The sequence below is a fragment of the Taudactylus pleione genome, unplaced genomic scaffold (assembly GCF_031769625.1).
Source record: "Taudactylus pleione unplaced genomic scaffold, aTauple2 ptg000282l, whole genome shotgun sequence".
Classification (NCBI taxonomy): Eukaryota; Metazoa; Chordata; class Amphibia; order Anura; family Myobatrachidae; genus Taudactylus; species Taudactylus pleione.
The window spans coordinates 1,430,946-1,445,158 of record NW_028284684.1 but is presented as its reverse complement, the minus strand read 5'-3'; the positions used below and the strand labels follow the sequence as shown (position 1 = coordinate 1,445,158).

The 14,213-nt window shown below is 43.2% G+C and overlaps 1 protein-coding gene across 1 annotated transcript in view; it reads left to right on the top strand.

The window, feature by feature from the left end:
• Nucleotides 1–5,382: 5,382 nt before the first annotated feature.
• ULK1 (unc-51 like autophagy activating kinase 1) overlaps nucleotides 5,383–14,213 on the top strand; it is a 95,583-nt gene continuing 86,752 nt past the window's right edge. The window contains exons 1-3 of the mRNA XM_088482088.1: nucleotides 5,383–5,930; nucleotides 6,567–6,659; nucleotides 6,756–6,797. Coding sequence (XP_088338214.1) covers nucleotides 5,841–5,930; nucleotides 6,567–6,659; nucleotides 6,756–6,797 — 225 coding nt within the window. The 5' untranslated portion in view covers nucleotides 5,383–5,840. The remainder of the gene's footprint in view (nucleotides 5,931–6,566; nucleotides 6,660–6,755; nucleotides 6,798–14,213) is intronic.

Sequence of the window (14,213 nt, the reverse complement as noted above, 5' to 3'; positions counted from 1 at the left end):
CTTCATAAGGGGACCACTACTGGGGGTAATGTATAAGGGGTACTACTGGTGGCCTGCATAAGAGGGACCACTACTAGGGGCACTGCATAGGGAGGACTGCATTAAGGTGCATATGGAATGGTAAGGACTGTTCCCAGAGTGACGTGAAACAGGTGTATGTCATGTTGAAAAGCCCCATTTTTCAGTGACCACGCCCATTTTTCTAGGCGCGCGCACATAGGAGGGTTTTTTTTTTCCATCTTTCAATTTGCCCTGGGCTCCAAATACCCTAGTTACGCCACTGTTGGGGACAAACGGACAGGAGAGGGTTAGCATACTTTCCAGCCCCAGTCAGGATGTTTAGTCTTCGGGATTCCGGCGTCGGTATTTAATATCATTCCCCATAATTCATGGCACATGTTCAAATTAGTTTTCTACACTATTTTGTCATCTGCAGTTTTATTTTCTTCCCCAGAGTTGTCAAGGTCCGGATATTATTATGGGCTCCATGCCTACAATCTAGGGGAGGTGGTGTGGCCCTGCAGTTATGAATTCTCTGATCTCTCCCTCCCCCACTCCTTCCACGGGAGCAGGCAATTTTTTCCTCTGGTTGAAACCTAGCCTTCCAATGGAGATCTATAGTGCCTAGACTCCAGAGAGGCCTTATGGACCTGTTTTGCCATGGTCCTGAAGTTCCACACCCCTGTGCACTTTTCTTTTTATGCACTTTTCTGGAACACTTTGGTGTTGTGGAGACAAACTTAGTTATAGTAAAGGGTATCTGGTCAAAGCGTCGACATTTATAATGTCGACATCATCGGAATGTCGACATGTTCACAATGTTGACATGTGAAATACTACCAGGTGAAATGTTGACATTGGCCCTGATTCAGACCCACTCGCAAGCGGCTGTCCGCTCGCAAGTGGGTCGATGGTCTGCACTGAGCATGCGCACTACGGAGGGATCTCCGTCGTGCGCATGCGCCAGACGCGACGAGCGAAGGAAAGTCCTTCGCTCGTTGTGTCTGATCAAAGGGGGCGTGCTGTCGATGTTGATTGACAGCACGCCCCCTTTGGTGGGCGTGCCGGGGGCGTGCCTCCCTGACGGAGGCACGCCCCCGGCCCACTAGTGATGTCAGTGGGAGTGATTTTGGCTCTGATAGAGCCAAAATCACTCCGGGCCTTGCGGTTGAAAACCTCAACAGCAGGCTCCGGCTCGCAGTTTCGATGGTTGCGATGGTCACGACCATCGCGGCCATCAAACTGCACGCTCGTATAGGCTGTGGGTGGTGACCCACAGCTATACGAGCGTCCAGGAGGACGCTCCATTTTTATGGAGGGCGGCCCTCATTCAGAGCGTGCGCTCTGCTCAGAGCGTACGGCTCTGAATGAGGGCCATTATCCGAATGTCAAAGGTAACGGTTAGGTGCTGCCCAGAAGGTTAGGGTTAGGCTGCAGGAGAAGGTTATGGGTAGGCTGCAGGGAATCTGTATGTAATGCCAGCGGCTGTTTAGCTGCGGGATCAAATACCGACAGCGGCAGCCCGACGGGTCAGAATCCCGACTGCAGCAGGTAAGTACTCTAACCCTCCCCTCTCCCTACCCTAACCCTCCCTTAGTGGTGCCTAACCCTAATCTCCCCCCTAGTGCCTAACCTTAACCTCTCCCCGTTAGTGCCTAAACCCCCCTCCCCGCACCCTAAACCTAACATTCCCGGGGGGTTGCCTAACCCCCCTAGTGGTGCCTAACCTTAACCCCCCTTTTCCCTACCTTAACCCTCCCGGGGGGTGCCTAACCCTAAGACCCCCTGAGGGTCCCTAAAGCTAATCCTCCCCCTCGCGGCTACACGCTAAGACACCCGGCTTACCTTCATCCGGTAAGCCGGGTGTCAGGATTTAGTAGTGGGGCTAATGATAGGCGTCAGGATTTCGACGCCTATCTTTAGCCACATGTCGGGTTGTGGCTGTCGGGATATCCTGACTACAACCCGGCTGCAGGGGGTAGGTTAGGTTTAGGGACTAGGGATAAGGGAAAGAATGCTCACCAGAACACAACTCCTTTGATGTCTCCGCCAGAACTGCTTCTCACGTGACCAATGGGACCTCGAAGACACTGCTTTCACTGGGACCAGGTAAGACACCACTGGTCTATGTTGACATATCATCTGTGTAGACATGATGAATGCTGACATGGTCACTGTCGACATGCTGCAAGTTGACAGTTCAACCGTATTGACACAATGCATGTCAACATGATAAACGTCAACCATACAGAGGTCCTTGTTAAGTTGGGAGAGGATAATTACCAGTCTCTAAATGTCAAAACAACCAAGGAGGTACTAATAGACTTTAGGAGATTAAGGAAAGCAGGCCCTCATTCAGAGCCGTACGCTCTGAGCACAGCGCACGCTCTGAATGAGGGCCGTCCTCCATAACTATGGAGCATCCCCCTGGACGCTCGTATAGCTGTGGGTCACCACCCACAGCCTATACGAGCGTGCAGTTTGATGGCCGCGATGGTCGGCTTCTGACGGGAGGCGTTCCCTTGGGAACGCCCCGTCAGGGAGGCACTCCCCCGGCACGCCCACCAAAGGGGGCGTGCTGTCAATCAACATCGACAGCACGCCCCCTTTGATCAGACACAACGAGCAAAGGACTTTCCTTCGCTCGTCACATCTGGCGCATGCGCACGACGGAGCTCCCGCCGTAATGCGCATGCGCAGTGCACAACATCGACCCACTTGCGAGCGGACAGCCGCTTGCGAGTGGGTCTGAATCAGGGCCACAATCCGATAGTCGTTATAGTTATATGGCACAGAAGTGCTAATGGTTGGCGTTTTTACAATTTTTAGGAGCTAATCTTGCTAATGATTTATCATGGTCTTCACACATTTCATCTGTAGTTGGGAAGACTCAGGAACTTCTTTTCTTCTTGAGAAGACAATGGTCAAGGTGGTTAAAGTGGCCGAGAGAGCCATTGGACAAACATTCCCCAGTTGGAGGATATTTTTGTATATACTGAAAACAAATAAGATCATTGCTGATTTTAGTCATCCATGTCACTCCTTATTTTCTTTATTGTCCTCTATAAAAACGTTATAGGTGTATTAAATCCCGTGCGAGTAAGATAAGAAATAGTTAAGCAAGTAAGTGTGCGTGTGTCATTTATGCACGGCCAGAGTTTTGTATCTAGCTCCACCAAATATGGCATGGTGGTGTAGTCTGACCAGGATTAGTTTTGTGGCTATGTTTGAAGTTTGTCAGGGCTATGGAGGTCTACATGGTACCCACCAAGAAGGCCGTGGAGTCTCTGATTTGAAATATTGGTTTAGGCAAGTTCGCTAAAACTGCACTGATCTGAAGGCATTGGCTGATATGTACCAGTGGGGGGCAGGCAGAGCTCCGACAGAAGAGCAGTGAGTCAGAGGATCAACTGTCACACTGCACCTACACTGACAGTTACTAATTTCCTCCAAGCACATTTTCATATACCATGGTCTCCAGTGTTTGTCTGCAATGTAAAAAAATGAAAGCTGAAGATGTACTTCAAGGTCCATTCTTCAACCCAGGTGACGCCGGGTATCCCAGCTAGCATATATATATATATATATATTATTTTTTTTTTGGAAGTAAAATTTATTAAAAAATTTGGAGTACACAAATATAAACAAAAGTACATTGTATCAAAAATGAGATATAAAGTACAAAGTAATTACCATACAAAGCAGTATATTAGTGAAAATTAACATACACAAACACATCAGATGAAAAAAATCATAATGCACATCTTAGAATATATGATAAGGCATATCAAAGTAAAAGATAAAAGAAAAATAGAAAGACAGAAAAAGAAAATAAGAGGGAGAGCGGCCAAGAAAAAGAAGGGGTAGGGTTGGGAGGGGAGGTAGTTACAACAGGGATCCCCCAGCTAGTATTTTATACCAGGAGTTTTGTAAAGATTACAATGGAATTTCACTCAAATGCATTTTTTTTTTGTTTTGTAGTGAAAATAAATTTAAATTGAATTGAGTTGTCATTGAAAGCATCATAGTAAACTATCAAATAAAATTAAATGGGGTAGATGTATGAAGCCCAGAAACGGTATCAGCACACGTTATGTACGCTGATACCGCTTCTCCCCGATGTATGATCGGGGTCTGGGCGGTAAATAACAGGGGTGCTATGCGCCCCTGTCATTATTGGCGCTGCTATCTACAAGATCTGATCGTTCGGCCGGCTGTAGCTGTCGTTATCGACAGCTACAGCCTGGCACTAGCCTATCCCCACAGCAGGGACAGCGCTGTCCCTGCTGCGGCGGCTGCCAGCTCCAGGGCTCCACGTGGGGATCTCGCGATACTTGTGAGATCCCGCGTATGCTCAGTGGAGCTGGCCGGGAGGGAGACACAGCGCATCAGCACTAGGCTGATGCGCTGCTGTCTCTAGCGGGTAGCGCCGGAGGGGGGAGTTAACACTCCCCCTCTCCGGCCGATGAGATGTTTATACATCTCATCGGTAGTGCTTCCTGCTTCGCCTCGGTAAAGAGGCGAAGCGTTATAGTGGCACGTTAAGTGCCGCTATAATACATCTACCTCAGTGTTATCAGTTGTATTATACAGGGAGGGTTGCTATATTTCAAAAATAAAAAACTGGGACACATTTGCGGTGGTCTAGTCAACCCTAGAGGATAGATTTTTCCTTGCAAACTCAGGAGCTGAGAGGAAAAATATGCTTTAAAATTCAGATTCTGCATTTAACGTGCAGGGAAACTGCATTTTAACTTTGCGTGGAATCTATTGATTAGCATCTGTTTTATGGTTTACTGCCCTGCGAAAGTAATGATTAATTGAATAGCTCCGGGCGAAAGGGATGACTAATCCCTAATCATTAGCGTGAGACCCGTATATTTTCCTCGCGCGGCAAACTCCGTGTTTAATTGAATTCCCTCGTTAAAGTTAACAATGCACGGGGCAACTCCCCAGGCTGCTGCCTAACGGTAGAGCTAGCTCTGAATGGGGCCCTATTTTATTTTATGTGCTCATCTGTTTTTCCCGTCACCTACACCCCAGAAACAAACATTTCTTTCCACCTGTCCATTACCGTTGCTGTATTGCTTATAGATCCCTGAGAAGGAGTAAAGCAGCAATTCAAAAAAATAAAAAAAAAACACCAGCCGCACACACCGGTCTCGGCCAGTAATGTAGCCTGTAGCAGTGTTCTGTTATGTATCGCCACTTGGTTAACATGGACCTAATCATGGCCCGCACACAACAAAGCATCTCACCGCGCATGCGCAACTGATTTCGCCTGCTGGGGGAGCTAGTGCGCCTGCGCGTTGTTCTCAGTAACCGGAGGACTACGCTGTGCAATCGGCTGCGGCCCTTATTATTCCCTTGCCGTGGTGACAACAGTACCGCAGCAGCAACAGCAGTAGCAGTAGCTCCTCCTCCTCATCACACTGACATCGTCTGGCCTGTACACAAAGCTGCCTACTGTAGGTGGACACAAGGAGATACAGGTTGCACTAGCAGCTCACCATGGCACTAGTGGATCCAATGCCAATGAGGGGGCCTTGATCTCCTCCTCTGCCAGAGGACCTGTCACCCCTTCCACCCAGCCTACATCATCAACTCGTACCCCACTAACATGCAGCAGGGAGGCTCGGAGTGCTGGGAACAGCAGCCCATGCAAGTGACCCCCAGGAGCCTGATCCTCAGCAGCAGGGAGGTAGACAGGAGAGCAGCCCTTCTCTTCCAGCTGGTCCTGAGCTCCTGATTTTCTCCCTTCTCACCCTCACCCATCTTAAATTATTATTATTTTACCCCACACTATCCCACTGTCACCGTCTGGACCAAAGGGATTTATTATGGAGTCGGTGGGGAAATTTGAGTTCAGCAGGAAAGATCTCATCGGCCATGGAGCTTTTGCTGTTGTTTTCAAAGGCAGACACAAAGAGGTAATGTATGACATGGATGAGTGTGAGTGTGGCTGGCAGTCTTCTGTCCCTGGGTAGTCAGGGATGTTATGTGTATACAGCTCACCCTTTGTCTTTGGTAAAGGTCTCATCCACTGGCTGTGACCTGTAAAACCACAAAGTGAGTGATTTTTACCTATAAACCGCGCACACAGATCTTATACCTGACACAGTGACACCTATATACTATGTAACAACATAATAAAACACTGATCGCCATCTGCAGTTACTATTCCTGTCATTTAGGGTTTTATGGAATGTTATTTTGTTTTTTTTAGATAGTACTTAGCAGACGATGATACCACACATGTACTGTGGATATTATGACAGCACATGACACAGTGTTGCAATTTAATAGGCACATTTGTATTATAAAACTGACTGATCTTCTAAGATTAGCCCTATTCTTGGAACCCCAGCATGGGAGAGAAATTAAATCCTTTTGCCTTTGGCACAGGACAACTACCATTATAAGGGGATGGATTAATAAATGCAGGGCTGGGCAAGTCTGGACAAGTGCCCTATGGTGGTACCCGGATAGATATACGTGTTAATTATTATACGATCCATGATAAAATGCAATAATATGATATACCGTGTTTTATATTACATGTCCAGAAGCAGGATCTGGAGGTTGCAGTAAAATGCATCAATAAGAAAAACCTGGCCAAGTCTCAAACTCTTTTAGGGAAGGAAATCAAAATACTAAAGGTACGCTTATAATTATATTGTGATATGTTAGTATATATATATATATTACTTATATGGTATAATTAAATAACCATTGATTTTTACTTTTCATTTTAGGAACTGAAACATGAAAACATCGTCGCCTTGTATGATTTCCAGGTAAACAATGAGAAAGCAATATTTATGTTTCAGTGATATCTGGTAATGGATTGGGGTTGTCTCTGATTTGTGCATATATTTGATATGTTTATGCTTTTTTATGTTGTGTTAGTGTGGTTTTGCTTTGTTTGGCACGGTATAATGACTTTATACAGTGACTGGCAGGATTGTTTTTTCCTCCGTCTATAGTGACTAAACTTAGAAGAGGATTAACTATGTTTTAAGTGAGACGACTATTCCCTCATTAAAATAGCTCCCCTCCCATTCACAATCACCAGTCCCTGCACTCTCCTCTCATAAGCTTCGTTGTCACGTGGCCGTCTCCTTGTTTGTTGACATTCCACCTTGCTGCATTCTCATTGGTTCCTCGCTGCTGGTGCGTCACGGAATTCTGAGAAAACCTCGCCTAACTGTCAGTCTGCGCGGAGGCCTTCGGGAGTTGTAGTCCTCCTGCTGCCGTTGCTTGTGTCACTGGTGGAACGTGTTACTACATTACCCATGAGTTCTGCGCGATGTAAACACATAGTTGCCTATCTTGGCAGAATTCCTAGCTCTTATTATTTGAAGAGGCTATATCTTGTGTACACTCTCTGTAGTGGAAAATCAGGAGGACTGCTAAGTCATTCTTAAATATATCCTATAACAGTTAATTTACATTGCAGAAACTAGAGATACAGGGGTATTGGTGTAAGAGTGTTTTGGACCATAGGTTCCATAGCCTTTATAATAACCTCTGCTATGGTTTAGGCAGTGATATAAACGTGACTCCTTTGAACGAGATTTTATTAATACACGTTAATTATTACTAAAATTGACACGTTAGAGCCACAAATCACATTTTATATCACCCTTTAATACAAACATTATAGGGTTTACACTGATAATATGAAGTGTGTTGTGCTTTTAAAGTAAAAAGTAGATATTAATGTGTAAAATATATATCTCATGTGTGGATATTAAAATCAAGGATTCATGTGTAAGGAACCAATGGTTTTTAAAATATTTGACTTAGCTCAGTAAGAATCAATTGATCTATAAGTCGCTGTTTTCTTGTTTGCTCATTTGTTTATGTACTTTGTAAGGCTCTGCGGAATCCTTGTGGTGCCATATAAATAAAGGATAATAACAAGAATGATACCATTAGAAACGATAAAACAAGCAATGTATTTAAAAGAAAATGTCTGCCTAAGCTACTAATGTATAAATCCATAATCCCCATTTTGGATCCTCCTTAGTAGTCATCACTTTTATATACAGCTCGTAGCTGTAATTTCCTATCTGTTTTAAACGTGATTTACAGGGTCCATTTGTCATCTGTACAGAGGCACAGTGATGCGCTGTACTGAAGCACAGTGATGCGCTATACTGAGGCACAGTGATGCGCTGTACTGAGGCACAGTGATGCGCTGTACTGAGGCACAGTGATGCGCTGTACTGAGGCACAGTGATGCGCTGTACTGAGGCACAGTGATGCGCTGTACTGAGGCACAGTGATGCGCTGTACTGAGGCACAGTGATGCGCTGTACTGAGGCACAGTGATGCGCTGTACTGAGGCACAGTGATGCGCTGTACTGAGGCACAGTGATGCGCTGTACTGAGGCACAGTGATGCGCTGTACTGAGGCACAGTGATGCGCTGTACTGAGGCACAGTGATGCGCTATACTGAGGCACAGTGATGCGCTATACTGAGGCACAGTGATGCACTATATGGGTGCAGAATAACAACTGCACTAAGCAAATTATCTCTTAAAATGGCAGTTTGGCTGTTGACATTTCTATTCAGATTCTGTTATGCTTCAGAAAATAAACACTATAATGCTTTAGTAATTTTACTGCAACCATTTTGTTAAAGTACAAGAAATCCTCTTGTAAGTAATATATGTATAAACATCATTTAATGGTGTCATTTCAGAATTCATTGGGAACACATATAAATATAAAGAATAACACCACTACTGTGGTTAGCACCAATTTTCTCAATGTCCGCCTCTACATACACCTAAGCACACTAATAGTTTGCTGAAAACATATCAGAGAGCAGCGAGGGGGTGATCACCTTGCTAAGCACTGGGTGTACCATACTTTAGGTGATGGCAAAAATACAGGAGGGAATAATAATAATGCTTAAGCATATTTAACTAAAACTGCGTTTAGTATTCAATTGTTACATGATCACAAATACATTAATTGATTACAATTCAATAATTTGGAAGTCCATTAGCTATAAATAGATAAATATAAAGAGTGTCTTTCCAGAATTGTTGTATGTCTGTTTGAACATGGCTTTGAACGTAGCATTGTATAAATGGCATCTGCTGCCCAAGCACGGCAGAAGTTTTGTGATTTCAAACAATATTATTCTCTGGTTCCTAGTAAAACACAGGATGTGAACTTATATTTTTTATAATTTTTAAATGTCCCTCATTTTTTAAAGCATGGCCAATGGATAGTTGTGAACACTCTGGTTTAGAACTTCAAGTGCACAATATTATTGTTAGCAGAGACATAAGTTCCTTTGTTGTGAAAACATAGCTATATGCTGACAACATCAGGCATCCGCAACAAAGGAAGTGATGCTACACCACAAATATGGTACACATGTCATCACTATGCAATTTGCTATAGGTGTAATTTTATGCAGAAGTGAGGTGTGCTATAAACCTGTTTTATTATGCAATAATTGACAAATGTTACAGCAGGCTGCATGTCCATGAGGACGGAGTGAATAACTTTTTTAGTCATCTTTTAGGTGTTCGTACAAAATTAGTGTTTTTACAGTGATTTACTGTTAGGACTTTTTCACATATATGCACTGAGAAAAGGGTAAAAGATGCATGTAAACTAAAACTTGCTTTAAATATGTTTTAACACATTATCCATGCGCATATATCAATACAGTCTATTGTACTGTGTGACACATGAGATATGTCGTGCTCATGTCGTGTTCTAACATTTAAAAAGTATTGTTAAAATTTTAGAAGATAATCATGGAAACTAGAACTAGAAACCATTCACCTTCTTTATAACACGATTATTAGGCATTAGTTATCAGCTGAAAACTGCATTAAAAGCAGATAGGTGTGAAAAAGCCATTCATTTTGGAAAAACATGTTTATGCTCTGAGCATAAACGAAGATCATTGCATATCTAAGGCTGGGTACACATCAGAACGACTTGTATTCCAGTCAGTCCGATGGAAGGATATATCAGGCTGCCATGCACACTGCAAGATCCGGTGTATGACCGTGCCATATACCCTTCCATCGACCGCGCCATATACCCTTCCATCCTGCATTCAACTGCATGCCGTCATCAGCTACGTTACTGACAAAGCATGTCAATGCGTGAGGGTTACACACTGACCGATATGGACGATATATCGATCCGATCTTCGTCGGCACCATATATCATCCAATATAATGTATATCGCCTGATGTGTACCTGGCCTATCTCGAGGAAACTGAGGCTGTGGTTCACTTCTTATTGGCTTTAACACCGTGTTCTAAGATTACAGAGAGAAAGTCTCCGACAATAGCGATAGGACTGTAAATTAACTATACACTTTATATAGTACAGATTTACTGCCTTATGTTAAGTACTTTCTTTGTTCCTAACTCGTCCCTGACCAAAACTGTTACAATGTTCCTACATATACTCGCACACTAGTTAAGCGCAAGGACACACTGAGATTTTCGTAGCAAAATGTCTCTTCTCACACTTAAAGACGTAGTCATTTGTGAAACATTGACAAAAAAGCAATAGACTACAGTAAAGAACTATATTGACAGGTTTTGTGACTTTTTGTACTAAAATCATAAACTATGGAAACAAATGATTAAATAATAGAAATAAAAACAATTTAATCTATAACTGTCAAGATAAAATAAAAAAAAAAATAAAATAAAAACATACATCAGCGCTTGGCATTCAATTAAGAATAAAATGTAATGCCACAAATTTATATATAAAAGAGGAATCAATCACAATTTATTACATACACATAAACATATATATATAAAAAATACATAAAAAATAATTATACAATGGTACCAGTCAATTATATCTCAGTGCAAGTAGTACACATATGTAGATTGCTCTAATTGCACAGGTAAAGATGTTAATCCTGAGTTGAGCAACTGCACAAGCTCCAAGTGTCCCGAATAATTGCAAATTATTTGAACTCAAATGTTCCCAAAAGGAAAGCCAATTTAGGGCAGACCTAGCAAAGTATTGTGGCAATGGCAGTCTTAGATATCAATTTATATGCATAGAATTGATGGTATTGCACTCACCCGCTGTGTTATCTTATCTCGGGCACCTAGTGGTGGTTACCCTTTTGTGGTTACAATTGATCCAAAGGTTTACAGCTGCTATGTGCAGGCAGTGTCCGGACGACAGATGCACATGATACACACCGGCGGGCTGTGTTCACGGCAAGCGGACCTGCCGCATCAATTCCCAGTGAATGTCGGGGAAGATCAAATTATGGAGAGAAGATTGAAGATTACTCTCAGCAGCGGGGGGTGTATATACCTGTCCTCCACGTGAAGCTAGGATCGCTGAAAGCCGCTACCAGAGTGCGGCTGCTGTAGGGTAAATGAGCTTAAGGAGTAGGAATGTTCGCAGCCAAGCTCAAACCTTATCACAAGGTACCACTGCAATTTTAAAGACACTTACTAACGCGTTTCTCCGCACCCGGCAGTTTTGTCAGAGACATACCTCTGACGAAACCGCCGGGTGCGGAGAAACACGTTAGACAGTGTCTTTAAAATTGCAGTGGTACCTTGTGATAAGGTTTGAGCTTGGCTGCGAACATTCCTACTCCTTAAGCTCATTTACCCTACAGCAGCCGCACTCTGGTAGCGGCTTTCAGCGATCCTAGCTTCACGTGGAGGACAGGTATATACACCCCCCGCTGCTGAGAGTAATCTTCAATCTTCTCTCCATAATTTGATCTTCCCCGACATTCACTGGGAATTGATGCGGCAGGTCCGCTTGCCGTGAACACAGCCCGCCGGTGTGTATCATGTGCATCTGTCGTCCGGACACTGCCTGCACATAGCGGCTGTAAACCTTTGGATCAATTGTAACCACAAAAGGGTAACCACCACTAGGTGCCCGAGATAAGATAACACAGCGGGTGAGTGCAATACCATCAATTCTATGCATATAAATTGATATCTAAGACTGCCATTGCCACAATACTTTGCTAGGTCTGCCCTAAATTGGCTTTCCTTTTGGGAACATTTGAGTTCAAATAATTTGCAATTATTCGGGACACTTGGAGCTTGTGCAGTTGCTCAACTCAGGATTAACTTTTTTACCTGTGCAATTAGAGCAATCTACATATGTGTACTACTTGCACTGAGATATAATTGACTGGTACCACTGTATAATTATTTTTTATGTATTTTTTATATATGTGTTTGTTTATGTGTATGTAATAAATTGTGATTGATTCCTCTTTTATATATAAATTTGTGGCATTACATTTTATTCTTAATTGAATGCCAGGCGCTGTTGTATGTTTTTCTTTTGTGTTTTCTCTGGTTATAGATGGTGGCAACCCTCTAATAACAGCTGCTGGCTAATTTATCCCATTGATTATTGCAATATTCTCTCTTCAGCGCCGAAGGGAACTGTGTATTTATTTCTTTTGTCAAGATAAAATGTTGCTATGTAGATATTGCAAGTTGTGATTGGACACCACACGTAATGGGAAAGTCTAGGGGATATAATACTTAAAGCGCCACATTTTCCTATAAAATCAACATATAGGTTATTTGTGGCTGCCAGGAGTAGCAGTGGCCAAATAAAAAGGGTTGCAGTGTTTGCCTAAAACGTGTAATTAAAGCTGAAACATTCAGATATAACTTTCTAAATGCATTATGCTAATTCAGAGTACTTCTGCTGGCTCTGTGTCTATAAAACAGGTGTTCAGTCATTAGCGGGAATACTGTTGTCTTTTATGCAGTATGATGTAGTTTAACCCATAAAACCACATAAATACGTCACATCCTTGTAGAGACATTTAGGACTATTTTAAGCAAGATTAACTTTTTGTCTTTCCACTATTATTATTGAGAATGAAATATATGGCCACTGTAAAATATACAGACCAGAGTGTTTCATTTTCACAGCCATTTCAGTTTCCAGGAACTTGTTACTAACCAGAACATATTAAAGAATACAAAAATGAGGGTGATCTTGGGAAAGAGAGACCTATTGAGGTACAAGCTGAATTATGGTATGAGGAATGGGTTGACAAAGTCCTACTCTCCGATACTTGTATAGAGAGGTGGGACACCTGCACAGTATGATGCATAAGAGTTCACAAGCGCTGGAATGTTTTGGTGGTCACGCGATTGTAAGCATTATTATTGTACTGTATACTGCTCATTAACAAACTTTTTTGGAGAAGACCCTTTTGTTTTTCACCACGTGTCAAAAGACATGCCCCTCTGTACAATGAATAGGGTGAGTCCACACTGCTGGGACCCCTCTTCCCCAGTTACTTGAAGACATGCTTTTAAGATTATTTTGATACAGTAGACACACCATCCTTAGCGTTATGTTACAATGCTATTACAGGCGCAGCGGCGTCCTTGTCTATATCTTTGGCCGGTTGCATGACTGCAACTATATGCAAATGCTGCTACAAACCCCTTCCCTGGTGTACACCTGTGTATATGAATCTGCAAGGACTATAGGCGCAGAACCACCTTCCGGTGTCTCTTTAGACGCCGTCATCGGATACACCAGCTTTATGGCAGGTGCAGACTATCCGTGTGAATATAGCCTCCTATGTGAGCGATTAAGTGTCTGTGTACGGAAACACATCAGTGACAGGCCCGTGATACTCCCATAATACACCCTCAAAATGCATAATCTTCCGGCATCTGAATAGCCATTGCCCAGGATTGCCCCATATATTTTCAATGTACTTCTCCGTGCGTGTGTCTGAAATGGAAACTGCGACTCTGTATGAACACAATTGGGACGTATGTGTGGCCAGACTTTGACCCATGGGCAGTGTATAAAAGAATTGCTCAACATTGTCATTGTGTTTAACTCAGAATCAGGCCCGTAGTCCGTCAGCGATGATGGCCTTCATGCAAGCTGAATCCCGACTACAGATAACGAATTTCCTGGGAAAGGAGCCTCCCTACTTCTCAGTGCAGGCGTCTTGGTCTTTTTGAGAGGGTTTGTTCACTCTTGAACAACTCTTTAAATTCTAAACTATATACTGATTATAAAGTAATTTTTCTACTGCATATTGGGTATTGGAAGGAAGTCTTGTCATACAGTACTGGGATGAGCTGTCTGATTCTTATGGACGTGAAGTCACTTTTGCCACATCCCAGTGTCAAACATGCTACCAGTACACACTATGGCTAGGGACCCATTGCTGGGA